At 35.9% G+C, this 23,028-nt stretch overlaps 1 protein-coding gene across 3 annotated transcripts in view; it reads right to left on the reverse strand.

Annotated features, from left to right (window-relative positions):
* The window catches only part of LOC120421270 (uncharacterized), a 69,510-nt gene that overhangs the window by 19,728 nt on the left and 26,754 nt on the right, over positions 1-23,028 (reverse strand). For all 3 annotated transcript variants that reach the window (XM_052708336.1, XM_052708335.1, XM_052708337.1), the window contains exons 3-5: positions 20,982-21,111; positions 16,429-16,562; positions 9,296-9,418 (exon numbers count right to left, since the gene is read on the reverse strand). In XM_052708336.1, the coding sequence (XP_052564296.1) occupies positions 9,296-9,418; positions 16,429-16,562; positions 20,982-21,111 (387 nt within the window). The remainder of the gene's footprint in view (positions 1-9,295; positions 9,419-16,428; positions 16,563-20,981; positions 21,112-23,028) is intronic.

The raw sequence follows: 23,028 nt of genomic DNA on the forward strand, positions 1-23,028 counted from the left end.
AAAAATACGAATTTGAACTAAATAGAAAGAATACATGGAAAACTTTGAAGGGAAGTTAAAAAAAACTAAAAGAAGCATTTTCATCAAATTTTGAACATTTTTCAGCATTAGTGTAGTAATAGAACGGAATTTCAGATAGAAATTTAAATTTTGGGATTTGCTGAAATAATTTTTTTCCGCCCTGTCCAGAGTTTTTTTTAGTTTTTCTACATTGCAATTCATTGCTTGTTAACAAATTGCATTCTGCATAAATCCAATCCTGCTTAAAGGTGTTTTCAAAATGGATAACGATTTCAGAGACTTTGGTCAATATGCGAGCAAGAGCAGAAAAAAATAGTATCTTATCAACAAATTCAAATGTAATTGTAACAGAATTCAAAAATGTTTCAAAATTTAACGCCATTTTCAGTACCAGCACAAGGACAAAACATACACCAAATTTGAAGATTAGTTTTTCTTATAACCTTTTGCAAAATATCTAAGAAGCCATGCAAATAAATATTTTCCTATGGTTTTCGTCTTTTTCTGACCAGTAGTACTAGATGTAGGGGAACTATACACATTTTCAGCCTATTTCTATTATCGTCCTATCAGCACTTTGATCATGAATTACAGCTTTCATGAAGTGTTTTTAACTGTTCCAAAGTAATAAATAGCTCAAATAAAAGTGAGCCAAGCAATTCGCCATTGTTGATACATCTGAAAATGTTTATTTAATAGCGGAAAACTGCAAAAGTGATGAGAATTGGTCGAACGGCTTAGAGTAATTAAAATGGGTATATTTCCCCTATTCCAAATTTCAATTCCACATACATTCACGGAGAAAAAAGAGTTCCCAAAATCGTGAACAAGCGTTCATGAAAATGGGAACCACGAACAAAGTGTTCAAATCCCATGGTACGATTTTGAAAAACGTACCATGACATTTGATCACTTTGTTCGTGGTTCCCATTTTCATGAACGCTTGTTCACGATTTTGGGAACTCTTTTTTCTCCGTGTTATATCCGGGTTTTGGTCGAGAAATTATTTTTTTTTATTATGGAACATATTTTCGATTTTACGAACAGCACATTAACGTGAAGACTTCCATCATTGACATGATTTTCTTTCAAAGATATACATTTTGCGTCGCTTTCAATATTTTGACAACATTCCTAAAACAAGTTGTTTAGAATTTAGATTCCTTTTGGTAACGATTATCCCATTCCTTGCAAAGTTATGGAAATCGTCATTAATCAATGATTGCTAACTAGGACGTCAATGATTGTACCACAAAATTATATAAATTTTGAAACACATTTGATTTAGATCAAAAATTCTTTCAGTGGCTTCAAGAAGGCAACAACCGGCACATGCTGATTCATTTTGGTGCAGAAATTCGTTAAATTGAATTCAATACAGAGCATTTTAGAGTGATGATCAATTTTCTTCGAAAATAATGAACGGCTTCACCTTGAAAAAAAAAAAACAAAAAAACAAAATTTCTCCCAACTGGTCATGTTTAGAAGAGTGTAGAATAGCGTGGCTCACGGATATATGAAAAAGACATAAGTGTTCAATTTCGAACGCCTCGACCGGAATTTTGTAGCAATATGGCCCCAGAACATAACCTGAAATTTTGAGCGTATTTGGTTAAGGTTTAGTACTTCCACCATTGACCTGAAGTTAGTATAGAACTTCTAAAAAATCACTATGGGAAATTTTCACTTTTAACCTCTTCATAGAGAAAGTTTCACAAAACCCAATCAAATTTTCCTATTCTCAGGTTTCTTATAGTTTTTGATCCGGGGAACAACTTTGTAGAACATCGCAAAGCGCTAGTAATTGATCCCGAAAAGATACAGGATATTTTTTGGAGTACGGAAACAAAATTCAACGTTCTCTAAAAATTTGCCTGTATCTTTCCGGGATTAATTCCTAGCGCTTTGCGATGTTCTACAAAGTTGTTCCCCGGATCAAAACCTATAAGAAACCTCTAGTCTGAAAAAAATCATACGGCATAGGAAAACTTTCTCGAAGAAGAGTTAAAAAGTTGAAAATAAATAAATTAAATTTATTGAAATTTCTTTATAACTTCAGGTCAAGAGTGGAACAACTTAACATTAACAAAATGCGCTCAAAATTTCAAGCTAGCTTCTGCGGCTATAATGCTACAAAATTTCGGTCGAGGCGTTCGAAATTGAACACTTTTGTCTTTTTCATATATCCGTGAGCTACGCTAGTGTAGAACCTCACAAATAAACAAAAATCTCGTAACAACCATTTAAAAAACTTTGTGAATTAAATTAAATACCTTTGCAGTTTTATTATGAAATCTCAATTATTTTGCAAAGAACTGCTGATTTTTCATTGAGAATCTGCAAAGAAGCGTTTTTTTTCAGAAAACCCTTTAACTTTAATTACTATAATGTTTAATAAACTGCTCTTTTCAGGAAACTGACCATGCTCAAGAAAGCAAAAACACTTCAAAATAAATCAAATCGATTTCATTAAATAATCCAATCAACAAAGTTTGATTAAATGAATATAAAAATTCATAGAAATTATCTTTTTTTCAAACCGAAGTATAATTAGAATTGATCATGCTAAAAAAAAAACTCATAGAGTTTATTTATTAAAAAAAAAAAACAATTTGTTAACAAATTTTGCTTATGACCGTAAAACTACAAAAATCTCATATAAAAACACCTTCTTCTTACCAGTTTATTTTCAAAGTAAAGAAAAAAATTCAAAAACTTTTAGAAATTAATTTGTTTCAAATTAAAATATTTGAAAAGAAATATTTTATGCAAAAACTATCCTTAGACTCACCAAAATAAATAAAAATTATCTTTTAAAAAATCAAATAGCTACTTCTATTTCAAGATATGCAAATACTCAAAGATTTTTTTTAACGAATTTATTTTCAAAGAACTGGTCATGTTAAAAAATTGCAAAAAATAGAAATATTTTTAAAAGACCAATATATTAAAAAAAATGGTCAATCATTAATCATCTTTAACTTATGAAAGAAAACTGCTCACTTTTGCAGAATGCTGAAACTTTAATATTATTTAAGTAAAAAAACAATTCAAGTTTATGTACCCCGACTATGACTAAAGTTAAGGGAGGGGGAGTGGAAACAAATAAATCTTTAAAAATGCTTTTAAAGGTTCTAAATGCTATGGGTTTCCTATGTCATTTGGAAAAAATATAGGAAATTACTAGACTAGTTCAATTTTAAATGAAAAAAGTGTTTTGAAATGCATTTTGATAAATTTTGATCAAACTTGGAACTTTTAGTTTACTTAACCTTAAATTTAAATACAATTTATTAAAAGTTATTAAATTTAGTTAAAAAAATATTTAATGGCAAACTTTGTATATGATACTTAAAAAAACAAACTGATTTTTTTTTTAAGAAACAGATTGTCAAACAGATACACCCCAATTTTTTTAAATAACGATTTTGCCCAGTACATGTTTTAATCATATAAATTATGAGAGTAGTGTTACTGGTTGAATAGTATTTTAAAAATAAATTGAAATTCTATCATTTTTTTAAGACCGTGTGTGGTACTGTTAACAAAATTTTATAACACAGAAAAAAATTATGGTAATATTCATCAGGAAATTTTGACAGATTTTGTGGCAAATAATGTGTAATATTACATCAGAAACTGGTGAATTTTTATCAGGTTCCCATTTTAACACATATTTTAGGTAAAATTACTCAAAAAAGAGGTAATATTCAACAAACAAAATGTTCAACCCAAGGTTCAACCTTCAAAAATTCTACGTTTTTTTTTGCTGTGAAGGATATCAAAACATTTTTTTTAAATCGCTTAATTCTTAATATCGTCAGCTGTGTGCTATCTTGTGACATAGACCATTTTGGTCGAAGATGAGTTAATGATGACGTTTTGCTATACTTAATAAACACTACAAGATGTTTAATCCAATTTTGGGAACTCGCTTCCGTTTCCCGGATATCGCAATACACACTTGTGACATAGACCAATTTATCATCAAAATGATCGTGCACAATTGTGACACGTCATACATGTTGTTGGAAAATGTGGAAAATTTTTCTTGTTTTTCTCAAATTTATGTACACACATACTTTCTAAAGGCAATGCAACCTTTTGTTTTTGAAAATATACTGATTAAGTCGGTTAAACTATTGATTTAAGCCTATTTTAGTTTGTATGGGAATTCTGTGCACACTAGGGTGACAAGAAAAATTGAAAATTTCGGAAAATCGCAAGAGATACCCCCTGTATTGATTCTTTAGGCAAAAACAAGTAACTGTGCCAATTTGAACCAAATCGGTTAAGGCTAAGGGGTCGCTTTTCATCGTTGAAGTTTATATGGGTAAAATCGCAAAAATGCATGGGGAAAAACATCACTTCAGGATTTTGGCAGCAGGTGGCGCAGTTCTCGCCCAAAATTGCCCAAGTGTGAGATTCTTGTAGGAAATTTAATTACCTACAACTTTGTAGAAGGGTGCAAGACGATCCGAGTTGATCCTGTTGAGTTATTAGCAATGCGATGAAAAGAAATCGGCTTATATACTTGAAAGTATACAAGGGGTATATAGGAAGTATATAAGAAAATATTTTTTTCTGGAAAAATCACCAAAAATCAGGATCAACTCGGATCGTTTTGCACCCTTCGACAAAGTTGTAGGGAATTGAATTTCCTACAAGAATCTCACACTTGGACAATTTTGGGTGAGACCTGCGCCACCTGGCAGAAAAATACTGAAACGATGTTTTTCCCCATACATTTTCGTGATTTTCCCCATATAAACTTCAACGATGAAAAGCGACCCCTTAGCCTTAACCGATTTGGCTCAAAATTGACACAGATACTTATTTTTGCATTAGGAATCGAGTCAGAGGGTATCTCTGATGTCGATTTTTTTTATTGTCACCCTAGTGCACACTTGTGATACGTAGTACAATTTTACTTTCGAAACACACTTGTGACACGTGCTTTTCAGATTTTTGTTTACATTATTTACTGTATCTTTTAACTGGTGTAACCAAATTAGTTGAAACTTAGAGCGTTTGTTAAGCGATAGTATACGAACCGATCGCTTCAAAAAGTTTGGCTCTATCATTCATAATTTTCAATTTCAATTTCAATTAGTTTTTATTAGTAAATAATCAATTCACAATTTCGTAATTCTTATAACCTAATAGAGTTTTGGAGTTCCTTTCAACTATGATTTGAACTATAATTCATTTTGATGTAATTGGATATTCTAACAATGGATTTGGCAAGAGAAGGAAAAATTAAAAAAAAAACCTTCTAGATTTACTAAGGAAAGGATAGAAATAGAAAAGCTTAAAACTAAATCACAGTATGTTTTGTCCATTGACGTCGAAAAACTTCGCTGCACAAGGCAGCTTATCCGTTGTAGATGTACTTCATCATCAGCTCACTGAGAGCTTGGAATTGTTCTGCCTTGTTCCGGCAGGCACGGAAGCGCGTGAGCATCTCTCCAGCAAGAGCGAAAAACTCGGGAAGCGTGAAGAGGTCATCTCCGGTGACGTCTGCTTGTCCCGGTGAAGTACCGCTCCCAGAAGCGGCTACTCTAGCGTACGAACCTCCCCAACCGGGAGGGAACGCTGGGTTGGTCGATGGAACCGCTCCGCCGCCAGCTGCTGCAGCGTTCGAGCTCGATGTCTTTGGAGGTTGGCGGGACGCTGACGCTTTCTTCTTCTTGTCCTGCTCCTCGATGTACTTTTTCCGCGCGGCACAGCCACGGAAATTCGCCGTGTGGTTTCCACCACAGTTCGCACACTTGACGCGCGCTTTGTGCTGCTGGGCGTTTTCCCCCAGCTGGTCTTTCCGCGGAAGATTGCACCTTTCGGTGAAGTGGGTCTCACCGCACTTTACGCACCGGGGTGGAAGATTGCAATTTCTGGAACCGTGTCCGAATTTCTGACAGCGGTGGCATTGAGCTGCGTCGGCCGGATTCTTCGTATAGAATCGCCACGTAACAAAGAAGCCGTCCAGTGCTTTGATCCGCCGTAGGTCCTGGATTTTGACGGAACCGCGATCGAAGTACAGGAGGTACAAGGTGTACGTACCTGTCACCGTAGTCGATTTTGAGAGCACCTTTATCTCTCGAGGCTTTACCTTGACGCCCGTCAGGTGTTCTTCCAGGTCGGAGATCGGGCGGTCCGGATATCCCTGAAGGACGATCTTCACTGGGACCTTCTCTGCAGGATCAAATGTGAAGAATTTGAAGTTTCGCAACTTCAACTTCTTCACCACCAAGTCGAAATGCAGCTTCTTGTGGGTAATCACTTGCACAGAAGTTTTGCTGATTTTGAGACAATATTGGAGTCCCTCAAGCAACTCGTCAACATCGTCAGCCAACGTATCCAAAACAAAAATTGGAGGTGGACGTCGTTCCTTCGGAGAGTTACACTTTTTCTGCTTTCCTTGCTTGCGCACAAGTTCATCATCGTCATCGTCGTCGCTAGCACTGCTGCTGTCACTGGCGGTGTTGTTTTCTTCTCCACTCAGCATCTCAAATTCGTTGCTGGTGGGAACGTTGGAAGTGGTTGTTGTCGTAGTGCTGGTGGACTGCTGCTGCTGCTGCTGCTGGCCGGAAGTGCTTCCGGATGCCCGGGTCGATTGTCTCGTCCGTACTGGGGACTCACGTGGACGGTATGACACGTGTAAAAACGATGGATCGGTGACGTCACTGGGCACGCTCCCGTGCGCGATGGCGGTCGATGCGGCGTTGGTGTGTTTACCTTTCTGCACTCTGCCGGTAGATGAACTTCGCGGGTTTTTCGAGGCCGCACTCGAACTGCCACGGCCACGGCCGGCCCTTGGCATGCTGGAGCAGCAAACTCGCGGGTAAACACGGTTAATTACGGCGAAAAATTCGAAAAGTTTGAGGAGCTCCGAACAGTTGACTGTTGCTGGCTGGTGTTGCCAGTCCCGATGATCATTCATAATTTTTAAATTATTTACCAACAAACTTAAAAAATCGATTTTCTCGAAAAGTACTAAATGGTCGTTGTCACATGATAGCACACAACTGACGATATATTGGGCAATAACTCACAGAAACGAATAAAAAATATCTTTTTAATAATTCAAAGCACTGCCTGATCGCATAAATGTCCCAAATGCATTTTCATTGAGATATTTATGCAGCTTGATTCAAAATCATGTGATCTTTCAGAAAAGCCTAAAACATCCAGTACTTTTTTTTCTAGAAAGCAGGAGGAAATCCAGTTTTTAAGACGAAACGAATAAAACATATTTTTTAGGCAATCCAAGATAATGCTCATGTTTGAAAGAATGTAAAATATAGAAAATATTTTACTGTCTGTTTAACTGCCCATGTTCGCATAAATGTCCCATATGCAAAAACAGCAAGCTGAAAAAAACGCATTTGAAGTTTGTCCCACACATAAGGCTACGTGTTAAATTTTCACGAAAAAACTGGATTTCCTCCTGATTTCTAGAACAAAGTACTGGATGTTATAGGCTCTTTTGAAAGAGCACACGATTTTGAACCAAACTGTATCAATAACTCAAAAGTGACGAAATTGCATATGGGACATTTATGCGATCATGGGCAGTTAATCCCCTTCAGTAAATAAATTTATTACTCATAAGGCCGTTGCAAATATTTTTCAAAGTTTATGTCCCCCTCCCCCCGCTTTTAAAATCAGTTCGAAAAATCAGGGGGCAAAAAAAAAATCAAAAAAACTACCAAATTTTAAAGCAAATAAAAGTCTTACCAACGGAAAACAATTTGAATAGTAATTTCCTGCGTTTAAAATCATATTTAGCATGTCTGGGATCGATCAAAAATATTTTAATTTTTTGTGGAATTCCAATGTACAGCACCGCAAAAAGTTGTATTTCAGCGAAAAAAAAATCTCTTCAATAATTGGATATTTTGAAAAATAATGATTGCAAAACAACTGGGCAGGTGTGAAAAGCATCTTGCATTTCGATCTGACGCATTTAAATCTATTTTTTAAACATTAAACACGTATTTTGAAAACATCATCAAGTCGAGCTCGTTTTTAAACATAAATGTCCCTTCAAGCTCATTTAAAAATGATAAGTTTAAAAATGTGGGCAAAGTTTCATTCTTTGATTCCACAATCGCTTAAATATGGAAAAAAATCGGAAGGACACTTGTAAGCGTTAACCAAACATTGCAAAGGGATCACCAACCACTTTAGAAATCGCCAGTCAATCAAGATCGACCCCCCGGAATCGGGGTCACCTGATTCACCTTAAGTTGGGTTCATTTCCTCGTCACCTTTTAGGACCCGAAATCTGCTAGCGAATCCAAGACAAAACATTTCCCTCCCAAAGGGACCAACTTTTCCCCTTCGACACAAAAAGAAAAAGGGTGGCTTTATTCTTGAAATCAATTTAACTTTTAATTAACACCATTTACCCCATCGTCGTCGTCGTCCTTGTCGTCCCCAAGATGATGGAATTGAATCTTTTGTTTTCCCTCCCCGCGTGAAGAACCCAAATCGAATGGCGCACGACCCCTTCTTCCGGGTGCGTAAGGCCAGAAATAACCCCTTTTTCTTTCACTTTCTTCCGAGTGACGGGGTCACGACAGACGTCAACGGCGAAGCGGGGCCCATATTATAGATAAGCGAATCAAGTTGGGTCCTTCTGGGAGGGGGAAAAATAGCAGAGAAACAAACATTTTTCTTTTCACAATTTTTTCCTCACTGAGGGTGTCTTGAAAAGAAAAATTAACTTTCCGGTAAAAGCAACTGCATCAAGCTTGGATGGTGCACAACAGAAGGGTGCCGTAAATTTGAATTAAAATTTATAATTTATTAATTTAACTTTCCTCGTTTTGATTACCATTTCAATAAGCTGGCGCTCCACCGAGTTGTGACACACTCAAAAAAATGAGTTCGCGTAAACGTGAACAGCCTTCATGCCAACGGGAACCAGGAAGAAAACTGTTCAACTTTTATAGTGCATTGCACCATGAAAGTGAACAGTTTTCTTCCTGGTTCCCGTTGGCATGAAGGCTGTTCACGTTTACGCGAACTCATTTTTTTGAGTGCAGGCTAGTGAAAGTTTTCAATCTGTCAGCAAAGGAACTAAAGTAGTAATTTGGATGCAAAACGAGAAAATGGGACGGTGAAACTTATTCAACTGTTTACTCAGTGGGTAAACTGGTAACTAGAATTTTAGGTGAGTTTTGATTTTCAGAATAAAAAATAATAATAAAAATTCAGAAATAAAATTTAAGAATTTAAATTAAAAAAAAACCGATTACTGCAAACATACCTTCAGCTTTCCTTTGTTGAAGTGACTGTGTGAAACCATCACGTTGATTCCCAGAACCGAAGTCTCCAGTCCCGTACTTTCATCCTTGATAGATCTGTATTGTCTGGTTTGCTGTTGCAGCACCTGCAAAAAAAAATCCCAAGTTAAATCATCTTCAAATTTCATCGCGACCAAAACGAAAGAAACCCCTTATTTCAACCCTCCCAATTTGGAGGAGCGCGAAAAACCAATAACTTTAATCGAATTTTATTCACTCCTCGAAACCGTCGTCGATTCTCGCGCCAAGCAAAAACTTGTTTGTTTGCGCTTCTAATTTGGAATCAGCTGTTGAAGAGATTGTGTTTGCGGAACGCGATCGAATCGGGGGAAAAAAACGTCTCTCGATTTGGAGGAGGAAAACGATGTCTACTGCCGTGAAGGTGGAAATGTTTTTCCTAGCGAGAGCTGGTGTTTTTTTCCCGGGATCTGAAGAGAGCCTGTTTGATGGTGGTTTGCGCTGTTGGGAAAGAAAGGACTTTTTTCTCAAAGTTTGTTGTCGGTTTGGCGACTGCAAAACTTTTTGGGGGTGATCATGGGCGTAGGTTGAAATTTGACAACTAAGCACTTATCGTCAAAATTTGGCGTTTTTTTACACTGTATAAATTGCAAATATTTTTTTTGTGATGCAATTTTGGATTGATTGTCAAAAAAAAAACATTTTTTACAGCATTGATTTCCCATTGAAAAAAAGTATCAGTTATTTTGAGAAAATATTAAATTCTATGAATTATGTTCAAATTCAGACTTTTTTCGTAAAACGTTTTGAATAGCAACAATTCCTGTTTGAAAGAAGAGTGGTTCGCTTGACTTTCGCAAATCGACTTTTCTTTGTAATTTTTCATGTGGATGAAGCTTTACTTTTGAAAAGGTCTACAAACAGATAATTTTCCTAGTTTTACAGTTCAGACCAAATTTTTGTTTTGAGTATTTATTTTGAAAAGATCAGTTTCATTTTGTTAACAATGAAAATCGGACCAGTTTCCGAGATATCGTCAGTTGAAAATTACAGGCTAATAAGGTAACACTAGAAATAATAATTTTCATCGATTCGAACTTTTTATCATGCTGTTCCTCAGAATCTTATTGTTTAATTTTTAAATTGTTAATAAATGTATACCTTAAAGTAGCTATAACTTGAAAACGGTACATTTTACCACAAAAAAAAAGTAAAATACATTTTAATTGCAAATTTGATTTTGCTCAAAAAAATGTTTTTAAAAATATTTTTTGTCCAGGTTTTTGGTATTTAAAAAAACATGATTTTTTACAAAAACTTGTATCTCCTAAACCAGATTTTGCACCATCATGCACCATGGCTCAACAGATTTTTTTAGTCTCCTAAAACATATAACAATATTTCGAAAATGAGAAACAACGTAGGTATTTTGGGAATTGACTTTAAGTGATTAAAAGTAAATAGTTTTTTTTTGCTTGTACCTTTTTTACCCAAATCATCCTAATAATAACCTACAATTTTGCCAAAGACACACAATCCAGCCCCGAAAGTTGTATGGAGAATTGTATGGAAAAATTATGCAAAATTGCTTCTTTTGACTTATGGAATGCATGGACAAAGTTTCATAAAAAAAAACATATAATTATTAATAATCGCGATAACAAAATTACATAATCGTAGAAAACTACTCAAATTAAAAAAAAACTTAAAAAAAGAAAATAAAAAAAAGAAAGCATACGAAATTTAACGAATCATATTCAAATAAACAAAATATAAAGACAGCAATTCTCGACGAAATCAGCCGATTTCAACCATTTTTATCTTTTGTATTTTTTTTATATTGCTCAAACTTTGTGGAGACCTTCCCTATGACCAAGGAAGCCATTTTGTGTCAGTGGTTCACCCATACAAGTCTCCATACAATTTTGGCAGGTGTCCGTACAAAAAACAAGGTTGTTAATCGATAAAAACATAATGGTTATCGTTATTGTTGGGACGATAATGATAATCTATCGTTATCGTTAGCATAATTTAAATAATTCTATCGGCGATAATCTTATCGCCGAAAACGGATGATAACTCACATTAAAAACTTTCTTAAATTGACTTAATCCATCATGACATGATATTAAATATTTAATGCATTCGCTTATAATATAAAGCATAAATACTACAATTTTCACAAAATACCGTTTTTTTAAAGTACTCAAATTTTCATAATTTGCAATATGGGTAACAAACGAAGCTAAATTTAACCTGAATTTTCACTGTTTTAGAGTTTTTTTTAATGAAAAACTCCAATTTTCACAAAATACCGTATTATCTCGAAAATACTCAATTTTTATCATTCGCAATATGGGTATTAAACGATTCGAAATTTTGCATGCATTTTTACTGTTTTAAATTTTTTGAATGAAAAACTAAAATTTTCACAAAACACCGTATTTTCTTACAATACTCAAATTTTTATAATTCGCAATTTGGGTTGATACCCATAATGATACGAAGCGAAATTTTCTTTTTTTTTTCACTGTTTTAGTATTTTCGAGAAAATACGGTATTTTGTGAAAATTTTTGTGTTTCATTAAAAAAACTCTTAAAAAGTGAAAATGCATGTAAAATTTCGAATCCTTTAATACCCATATTGCGAATTATAAAAATTCTAAAACAGTGAAAATACAGGCAAAATTTCGAATCATTGAATCATTTAACATGATTTGGATGGTTTTAGTAAATTTTAGAAATATATTAAATATAAGTTATCGTTCGTTATTGTCGAAAAAATTAGCGCCGATAGAATTATCGGAATAACTATCGTTAACTTTGTCCAACCTCGATAATTTTATCGTTAACAACCTTGCAAAAATGGTACGTAAATATTAGAAAATCTGTTACTTTTCAAGGATTTTTTGGATTTATTTGGTGTATTCGGCAAAGTTGTATGTATTGTTGAAGACTATTGAGAAAAAAATAGTTACACGAAAACAAAATATTTTTTTTCACAAAAACTCAATTTCCCAAAATACGTTTTTTTTGAGTTTCGACATTTTTTTATGTGTTTTAGTGGACAAAAACTCGCAACTTTTGAGCCCACAAGATCCTCTGTAATTACTCTTAGCTTTAAGAATACGTAATTACAAAAGCCGACTCGGTCCTAACCAGGTCCCAGTACCGAAAAGGATCTTATAAAAATTATTTTAATGAAAAAAAAAAAAAAACTTTTGAGCCATAGAGAAGTATGGTCAAAAAACTGACGCCGAGTTATGATTTTTTGAAAAAAATAGTGATTTTTAGAAATAATTGAAATTCTTACAAAAAAAAATTTGACTTAATTTTTCGATGTAAAATTTGATTTCAATCGAAAAGTATTGAACGGATTTTCTGATAAAGGGCCCCGTTTTCAAGATAAATTCACAGAAAGTGTAATTTTACCGAAATATTTGCAGTTTTTCCATTTTTTTTAACTTTTAAGCACAAGTAATGCTTTTCTAAATTGTTTTGATTTAAACGGTGGATTGACAAAAACATAAACATTTGACTTACAATTGGATTCAAAGGTTGTTTTTGGGAAATGCAAAAAAAATGTACGGGTTGCAAAACTTGGTTTTTTCAGCACTCGTCGTATTTATCCAACTCGGTGAACCTCGTTGGATAAATGTACGATTCCTGCTCCAAGTAAACAGGAAAAGTTTTCAAATCAAGCACCTGAGCATTACTCATCAGTAGCTTGTGTTTCAAGCCTAGCTTTTCAAAGCGTTCAAAATTCAATTTCAATTCAATTCAATTCATGTTTATTTGTTGTACTAATCAGAATACAATTTGCTTAACTAATAACAGAATGCAGAGTTTTGGAGATCCTTACAACTACAAATAAATTCAAATATAATCAATTGGATGAAATAAATTCAGTTTCAGTCGGTTAAGCGAGAGCAGAAAAAACTTTCTAAAATAACTGCTACTATTACTATGGAAAGAGAAGGAGGATAGGAAAGCTTAAATATATATCACAGAAAAAAAAATCAGTTCGTTACTGAAGGCGAAGACTATTCCACAGTGTGTGAGCTTGCACCTATGCAGGGCATAGGTACTTCCCCATCAGCTCTTGCAGCGCGAAGAACTGCTGCAGCTTGTTTCGGCAAGTGTTTAGCCGCGTAAACATGTCCCTCGCAAGGGAGAGGAATTCGGTGAGGGTGAATAAATCACCATCACTGTTGCTGTCCGGGGTTGGACCGTTTGCGGTAGCCGCCACGCTGGCGTAAGTACGCCCGAATCCAGGAGGATTCGTTTGACGGGGTTCGGTTGAGGGTTGACCTGTCGAAGTCCTTGAGGAATGTGGTGCTGGCTTTTTCCTCTTCTCCAGCGCCTCGAGGTAGGTCTTCCTAGCGGTGCACCCGCGGTAATTGGCAGTGTGGTTACCGTCACAGTTAGCACACTTCACGTTCCGCTTGTTCTGCTCGGCTTGGTTGTCCTTTCCCAGGGATGCTTTCTTGGGCAGCGTGCATGCAGCCGTGAGGTGGGCTGCGCTGCACTTGACACACTTCGGCGCCAAAGTGCAGTTCCGGGAACCGTGCCCAAAACGTTGGCATCGGTGACATTGGGCAGCATCGGAAGGCCGCTTACTGAAGTATCTCCAGCTCACCATGAATCCTTCCAGCGATTTAACTTTGCGCAGGTCCTGGATCTTAACGGAACCGCGTTCGAAGTACAGCAGCCAGAGAATCTGGTCTCCGACCTCGGTTACCTTATGCGAGAGCACTTTCGCTTCTCGCGGATAAATATTTTTTTTCGCGAGAATTACATCCACGAATTCCTTGGGTGGCACTAGGATGGAGAACCCAGTCACCACTACCTTTACCGGAAGGTTTTCCGGCGAATCATGCGTGTAGTACTGAATGTTTGCATGTTTCAGCGTTTTCAGCACTTTCTCGAAACGCGGGCGATCTCGTGTGATGATGTTTACGGACGACTTGTTAATACGCATCAGGTATTGACAGTCGGCATCCGCCAATGCTCCCTCGATTTCAACAGCTGGGCGACCAGGCACTGTAATCGGTGGCATTTTTTTGTTCGATTTTTTTGACTCTTGCTCCCCCGCGGTGGAGGTGCCCTTAGCCTGCGACGGTGTAGTAGTAACACCATCGCCACCACTGACGTCGTCGTCGTCGTCTCCTTTGTTGTCATCAGACAACGCAGCGAAACCGTTTGAGGTTGGAACCGCCGTCGAGGAGGTTCCCAGCTTGTTGGTGGACAATCCACTGGTTCCGGGTTGATCCGGGTTGGCAAGTGCCGCTAGTCCACGCGTACGTATGGGGCTACGCGCAGGTACGTAGTTGGATGGCAGCTTCAGCAGGTTTGTTGACCGTTTGGAGCCAGACGAGGAGGTCTTTCCGATGCTGCTGCAGGAACTGGCCCGGCCACGTCCTCGAGGTGCACTCGAGCTGCCACGGCCGCGGGTGTTCCTGCCCATCGTGCGGGGAAGAACTCGCGATTAAAACAACGCACTTTCACCGTAAATCGAAAAAAATTCGCGGAGCATCAACACAGGCGATGTTGCTGCGAACAGGGTAACGACCCCAATGTTCAAAATTCAAATATATAAAAGAATTTTGAAAAAAAGTAAGCCCAAATCTTCTTTGTGAATTTTGATTGTTTTAGTGTACAATTTTCTACAAAGTTCATGAGCAGAAAAAAATTAAAAGTGTTATACGTGTTCATAAAGTTTGGAAAATGTGAACAAAAATGATGGTTTTTGTTAATTTTCAACAGTTTTTCGAGGTTTTCACCTTTCAAAACATAATCGTGTGACGTTTGAAAAAAAAATTATAAAAAATATTTTATGTTAGCATTGATCATCAAGTACCAAGTGATTTTGTACCTGGTGATGTTGTTTGTTTGTACGATTCCTCAACTTGTTGTTTGCGTTCATCGTTTCCATTTGCTACAATTTCGTTCCCAAAACCTCAAGTCTCGAACGTAGTCCCAGCTCTGACAGCCGTTACACAAGTTACACACCGATGACATGAAAGCGCGAACTTTTGCCCAGCAAAAAAAAAACTTGCTCTTCTCGGGCCAGGATCAAAAAGCCACGCCAACGGAAAAGACATTTTCGCGTGAGCAAATTGGAAAATCGAATCACCTCGCCCGGTGAGCCAGCAGTGTTGCCAGTTTGACATGATTTCGCGAAAGTTGTTTGGTTGGTTGTTGGTGCCAGGTAGCTTTACCCGAAGACACATTTCGTAAGACTCAAGTCGTGACAGTAAGGCTTTTTCCGCAAAAAAAAAAAGATCAGAGAGCAGCCAAAATAAAGCAAAAAAGGAAAAAAAAATCAAATAAAATACGCATCGTGGAGCAAGGAACCGACTTCAAACCCCTCCTCCCGGGTGGAGGAGCCCTGGCAAGGACGACCAGCTCGGTGCCGAAAAGCGGTGCTATTTGAAGCGTGAAATTGTGCCTGATTGGGAAGTGCAAATTCAATTATATTTTAAATAGGTTTTGAATCCAGCTTTTGAGCTTTATGGGCTTGATGGATCCTCGTCGGAGAGAGTTCGCGCAACGTGGAAGGTTGGACACAACCGGGTTGCCAACCGATGCTGGAAGTGCTGTACCAGGAGGAAGGGAGTAGAAGGTGGAAAGCTCCATTGGTTTTGAGATACCTTCGGGTGATTGAGAACCGTATAGATGGGTACGTTTGATGAATGATAAGCTATGAACCTCTAGGCAATTGTTTACGAGAAACGTAAATCCACTGTTCAAATTTAATTCACTGACAAGTCCCTCGCTGGGATGTACACTCCAAAGCTTTGTTCGCACACTTTTCCATGGTATTCACTCTGAGCTTAGCTTTACCCCCCACAATCCCAAAAGCTGCGGCGAGGTGAGCTTAATTTGTGTGTTTCCGAGGTTTGCCGGTCGCGTGACACGGAGTTGGCATCCTGTCGGGAACTGACGAACGCTCCACCATGATCCGGAGTGGTTCCAGAGAAAAAAGTCCAATTAATACCTCTTACGGGGGTTCGGATTCAATTGGAATCGCGGTGAGGTCGGGGTTTTTTTCCAAATAAATTGCGAGTGACAGTTTCAAATTCAAAATAATAGGGAGAGGGAAAGGGAAGGAGGACGGATTTGTTGGAATACCTACCGGCACATCGTTGATCGACCAGGACAGGTTGGCGGCTGGTTTTGAGTGAAGGGAAGAACAGTTGCCACGCAGGATGTCCCCCGGACGGTACCTCGTTTGCACTCCAATTATGGACGGTTTGTCCAGCGGTGGTTCTGCGTATTTGTTGGGTCGTGACGAAAACCGGACACATGGATGACAGGTGAGAAAATTGAAAAAAAATTAGAAATAGATGAAATATGTTAGTTCGAAATTCATGTATATTTATTGGAAAAAATAATTTAAATTAGATTTACATTATTTTCTAAATTTCTGGTGCCTCAATTGATGAATCTCACATAGGTTAAATTGTATGCTACTTGCGGTTTTAATGCATTGAACACTACGTGGTCCAAAAAGTTTAAATTTAATAACTTAATCTTCTTACCAATTTATTGCATCGATTCGAAAAAAAAAAAAAAGCTTTGGACTTTCCTCCCACATGCAACCCCAAAAACAACACCCGGTACAAAGTTTCTCGGTAAAACCTCAACCCCTCAAACTCAACTTCACCTCTGCTCAACTTGTTCATTATTTTCGACGCCACAGTTTCCAATTAGGCACTCATTTGTGCACTTCCACCAAACCAGCTTTTCAATGCCTGATGAGTTTTATTTCCTCCGAAATGCATCCTCATCTAAGTGGGAGGCACCTGCCATTTCCAGAGAATTGATAATTAGTTATGCCTGAAATGTGTTTGATTGCATTTCCACGAATGAAATGCGCAATATTCTCAGTATTCATCAGACATTACAAGGAAGCCACTATTAAACTGCCATTTTGTACCATTAAACAGTACATGCATTAACTCTAGCTTTCCAGGTTCAATACCTCAACTGAGCTTTAACTCCCAATCAATTTCTACCACGTAATAGCGCCATTTTCAAGCTGTGTTCCCCTCGGCTGCCATCGGAAGTGATTTTTTTCTGCTCCTTCAACTTCTTGGAAGATCACAGCAATTCCTTCGCAGAGACATGACGTGACCGCGTCCACGGAGATCTTGTCAATCTGCCAGCTGCAGGCCAGGCCGGCATCAAGTTATATCGAGTGTAAAATTAAAAGGAACTGAAATTGCCTGCCAGTTTCGTTTAGACAAGGCTGGCGGATGGCACGGACGACGAACTGTGCCACAGTTGCAATTTGAGTAAGGTATTGCTCGGAAACAGTTTGAAGGAGGAAACTAAATGTTCCAGGAAGCATCCTTTGATGTTGGTCAGATTGCAGCATTGCAGAAATTGATACAGATTGATTCTTCTTATTTTTTCATTTATAAGAGGAAGTTTTGAGCAATATTTCTAGACCTTTCAAGGTCCCACAAACTAAATGCAAAATCTATTTTTTTTCTTTTGTACATGCTTTTTGTGTACACGTATTCTTTTACAATATTACATGCTTTTGCTCGCAAAGCTGATGTGCATGCTTTTGCATGCGATTTTACCATCGGATTTTTTGCTATGATAAACAAACTTTGTTTCAATTCTAGAGTACATATTTTTTTACAAAATAATGACGTTTTAAATTAAATTTGTCTGATGGTCTGATAATTTTTTTAGTGAAATATCAGTTAAATTCAGGTGTTCCACAATTGTGGGAGGCACAATAACATCCCACAAATATGGAACAGTAAACTTGGAGGCAAATTCTTGCTACTCTTGATAAAACAGTCTTGGAATGCAATTTTTGGTCAAAAAGAACTACTTTAATTTAGTTAAAATAGCGAGAATATGTCCAAATAAAGGTCCTAAAACAGGGGTGACCAAAGTATGGCCCACTTACCCATTTTGAATGATCATGTTAAATGGCCCGTTGACCACTTGTGAAGTGATTTTATTCTTTTTCGAAATTCAGGTTTATTTCAAACTTTTTTATGTTCATCTTTTTTTAATTTTTTTATTAATAAAAAACTAACGATTTATTAATATTTTGATCCCCATTTTACTACACAAATATTTTGATAAAAAATCCTAATAATTAAAACAATTTAATCCGTTTCTATGAAAGTGAAACTAGTAAATATCGTCAAAACTTTCAAACCAAGTTCAAACTTAACTTATGTAGAAATCTGTAATAGTTACAAAAATATTAGTATTTCATATTCTAATTTGAAAATCATAAAGACCTTTTTATGAACTGACCCTCAAACTTACGTTGCACTTAGAAACCTTCCCTCGGGATTCGAACTGATTATCCTGATTATTCTCTACAGACAGTTGGCTAACGAATCTGATTTACTACTATCTGATGAAGGCAGACAAAATGTTGAAATCGGAGGAATAAGGCTGTTGCAAATATTTTACAAAGTTTTGTCAACCAACTCTTTCCTCCCCCCTCATCATTAAATATTGGCTCGAGTAATTGGGGGCAACAATTATTTTATTTAAAAAACTTCAAATATATCAATGAAATTTAAAGTAAAATCAGCTGGAATTAATTAAAAATGCATTCCTCTGCGTTTAGAATCATTTTGAGCATTTTTTTGAATTTTAGTGAATTTTCGATGAACTGTAAGGCTGCTTGTGTTTTTTCGCTAAAATGTTGTTTTCGTCGAATCTTACATTTTAAAAAAATAACTAAAACAGCTTGAATAATTTTTTTCCATTGAACACTTGAAATTCTGGCTCTCAACGATTATTTGCTGAAAAAATATAATTTTGCACCGAGTTCTATACTAAATTTTTTTGCAATTCCGAAAATGCATTTTTTTAAATAACCTATTTTGTAAATTTGGCCCGCAGCCTCATTTGAGCATCAAATTTGGCCCGGATTCAAAAAACTTTGAGCACTTTTAGTTTTTTTTTATTGATTTGCAAAACAAACTATTTTTTTTTATTTTCTGATATGTTTTAGGGGACATCAAATGCCAACCTTTCAGAAATTTCCAGAATGGGCAAAAAATCTTTGACCGAGTTATGAATTTTTGAATCAATAATGATAAAAAAAAACGAAATATTGGTCACCAAAATTTTTCAACTTCACTTTTCGATGTAAAATCGAATTAACAATCAAAACGTACATTATTGAAATTTTGATAAAGTGCACCGTTTTCAAGTTAAAGCCATTTTAAGGTAACTTATTTGAAAATAGTCACCGAGATATTGCCATGCGAAGATTTAGAAACAGGAAAATTGATGTTTTCTATTCGACTAATATTTCGAATATTTAAAAAAAAATCAGTATTAATTCAAAAAATCATAACACGGTCAAAATTTTTTTGCCCATTCTGGACATTTCTGAAAAGTTGGCATTTGATGTCCGTTAAAACATATCAGGAAATAAAAAAATTAAAATAGTGTTTTTTTTTGCAAATCAAGTTTTAGCGACAAAAAGTGAAATTAAAAATAACCAAAAAATTAAAATTTAATAAAACAGTCTTGAAATGCAATATTTTGTTCAAAAAGTACTATACTTTTACTAGTGAAATAGCGAGAGAATGTCCAAATAAAGGTTCTAAAAAAAAGTGTCGATAGAAAAGATGTATTTGGCAATTATCACAAAAGTGTTCCGAGTTTGTGGATTTTTCGAATAAGTGGGATGACTGTAAAAAAAATTGCACATTAAAAATAGTCCAACCAAAAAAAAACAGAAAAGTATTTTTTTAATGATTAAAATTCTTTTAAAACAAAACTAATTTCGCAAAAAAAGGTAATAACTGGAAAACAAGTGTAACAAGGCTTGTGTGACTTAGTGTCATGAGCGTTGATTTAGAATATAAAAAAAAATCAAAATAAGTGTTGCAAGGGAACGAAAAACGTTCAACTTGAAATTAAATCTCTTTTCCATAGCAAGAGCCATCGTAGAAAAAAAGCAGAAACCTCAGTACAATCCACCGCCAGCATCGTTCGCGTACTTCCCAGAAAATCCAATAACATTTGAAACCTTGGAAAATTGGCATCTGCTTAAAAATAAACGTCACAATGTTCTTCGCCGGTCCAATTTCATTTCCAAAGAGAGACAGAGAGACAAGACAGCAGAGTAGAAGAAAAAAGAATCCGTAAGGAATCAATCGAGGGAAGGCAGAAAATCTAATAATTTTCTATTAGCCGTGTCAAATGGCTTGTTACGAATAGGATTTACGTGCGGCTGGGCCTTTCTCCATTTCAAAATGACTGTTTAGTGAGAGAGGTGAGGTAAGGTGAGGCGGTGCCTTGCATCATTTGGTCTGATTTGATGCGTAAACTTAGGTTCTAGATTGGTATCTTGTCGTTATTTTTTTTTTTTGTTTGTCGGAGAGGTCCTTTTTTCCTTCGCAATACTGTACGATGTGATGTATATACGTACAAACAGAGAAAGACTACCCCCGCCTAATGATGTTTGATCGTTGAGAGACATTCGCCGAGCCAGACCGTAATACATTTTGCTCCAATTGGGGACACATGCCGAGAACATCAAGGCAATAAATTGAGCGGAAAGTGATGGTCACTTTCTTCTCTTGAACGGTGCTTGAGCTATGAACGACGCACCAAATCAAGCGAAACGCCTGGGCAGCTGGCGACGAATATGGATGACCATCAGGTGGGTGGAATTCATCTTCTTACCTATCACCTCCATGTCGCCGGACACGATCATTGTGTGGAAGGAGGGTGCGTCCGCTGAGACCTCGCAGCTGTACTTGCCGGTGACGTTGGCGGCCTTGATGACCACCAGGCTGGCGTTGGAGAGGGTGGGCTGAAATTGAAGGAAATACATTTTCATTTTTAATTGGATTTTTTTTAAATATATTTTATATTTCATACACGGAAAGGAGTTCCATCTAAAATTTAACAATTCAAATGAGCTGGCTTAAAATTGGCGAAACAGTGATTTTTTTGGTTGAATTAGCTAAAATTACAGGTAAATTTTTTCAACTCGGGATTGGTGAAAAAGCTGACCCTTATTGCTGATTTGCTATCCAAAACTGACAGCCCAAAACTAAATGTCAGGAAAGATTTTACTAAAAAATAATGGTGTTTCAGCACAATTTTGCGTACTTTTACTAAAAAAACTAGCTGGTACCGGCTGTACTTAACACAAAGTAGGGGCATCCCTAAACCACGTGATCACTTTGGCGGGAGGCTGGCGATTGTCAACTCTCCACTTTTTTAAGTATGGGCATCTGTCCACTCGAGGGGAGGGGGGGGGGGATCGGCGGGTTACAGAATGTTTAGATATAGATTGGCCAATGTTTGACAGATCTGAAAGAGCAGGGTACCGACGCCATTTAAGCACATAAAAAAATAGTGTTAAATAATATATAATTTATTTAAATGTGGTTAAATTTAGTTAAATGAAGTGAAATAAAGTGAAATTAAATTCAATCAAATTTTATTAAAATTATTAAAATGATGTTAAATTAAGTAAAATAAAGTATTATTTACTAAAATAAAGTTAAATTTATTGAGCTAATTTTAGTTAAATTAAGTAACTTATATCTGTAAGCCCATACTTCCAATTGAAATGTGGTCAAAGACAAACTTATGCGAAATTGGACGAGCTTTCCGGTAAAAATATTTTCGAGACTGAAAAATCAAGTCTGTCATATAGAAATTACCAAAAACTATCAAAAAACCTATTTTTCAACATTTTTATTTTTAAAACCGCTGTAACTTCACAAGGATTGGACTTAAGACAATGGTCAATATTGAGACTTTTATGTAAAATTATATATATATAGATTGTCTAGAGAATCGATATCCGTATTCGGCTTTTGAAAATTTTGAAGTTTAGAGCACTTTTCAAAAAAACAGTTTAAGTAAATGATTTAAAACACTTACGCCCTTCTCAAATGTCATTATCGAGTGTAACTGGCTCCATATACACAAAAATGGCTTATATAAGCGTAGGATAACATGTCTACAAAGTTTCATTGAAATCGGAGAGGGTCGGGTACAACCGATTCCCTATTTGACATGGAATTGCTCTTAAATTAAGGTATATTAAGAGAAATAAAATTAAATTGATTTGAATAAAGTTGAATTTAGTAAAGTTAAGTTAAATAAAGTTAAATTAAGTGAAATAAAGTTAAATTGAGTTTAATTAAGTTAAATTAAGTTAAATTAAGTTAAATTAAGTCATATTAAGTTAAATAAAGTTAAATAAAGTTAAATTAAGTTAAATTAAGTTCAATTAAGTTAAATTAGGTTAAATTAAGTTAAATTAAGGAAAATTAAGTAAAATAAAGTTAAATTAAGTTGAATTAAGTTAAATTAAGTTCAATTAAGATAAATTAAGTTCAATTTAGCTAAATTAAGCTACATTAAGTTCAATTAAGTTAAATATTAGATTAAGTTAAATGAAGTTAAATTAAGTTAAATTAAGTTAAATTAAGTTAAATCAAGTTAAATTAAGTTAAATTAAGTTATATTTAGTTAAATTAAGTTAAATTAACTTAAATTAAGTTAAATATACAGTATGGCCCATAAAAAAATGCGACATTGTTATTAGGTGAATATCAGGCCTGTTTTGACTATTTACGATGTATGTAGCATGTGTACATGTTAAATAGGATCCAAACAAACAAATAATGCATTAAAAACCTTTTCTTTAGCTTTTAAAAAAAAATCTCACAGCATATTAATACTTAAAATTCTCCAATTTGTTCCCAGC

This window comes from Culex pipiens, chromosome 2 (assembly GCF_016801865.2).
Source record: "Culex pipiens pallens isolate TS chromosome 2, TS_CPP_V2, whole genome shotgun sequence".
Lineage (NCBI taxonomy): Eukaryota > Metazoa > Arthropoda > Insecta > Diptera > Culicidae > Culex > Culex pipiens.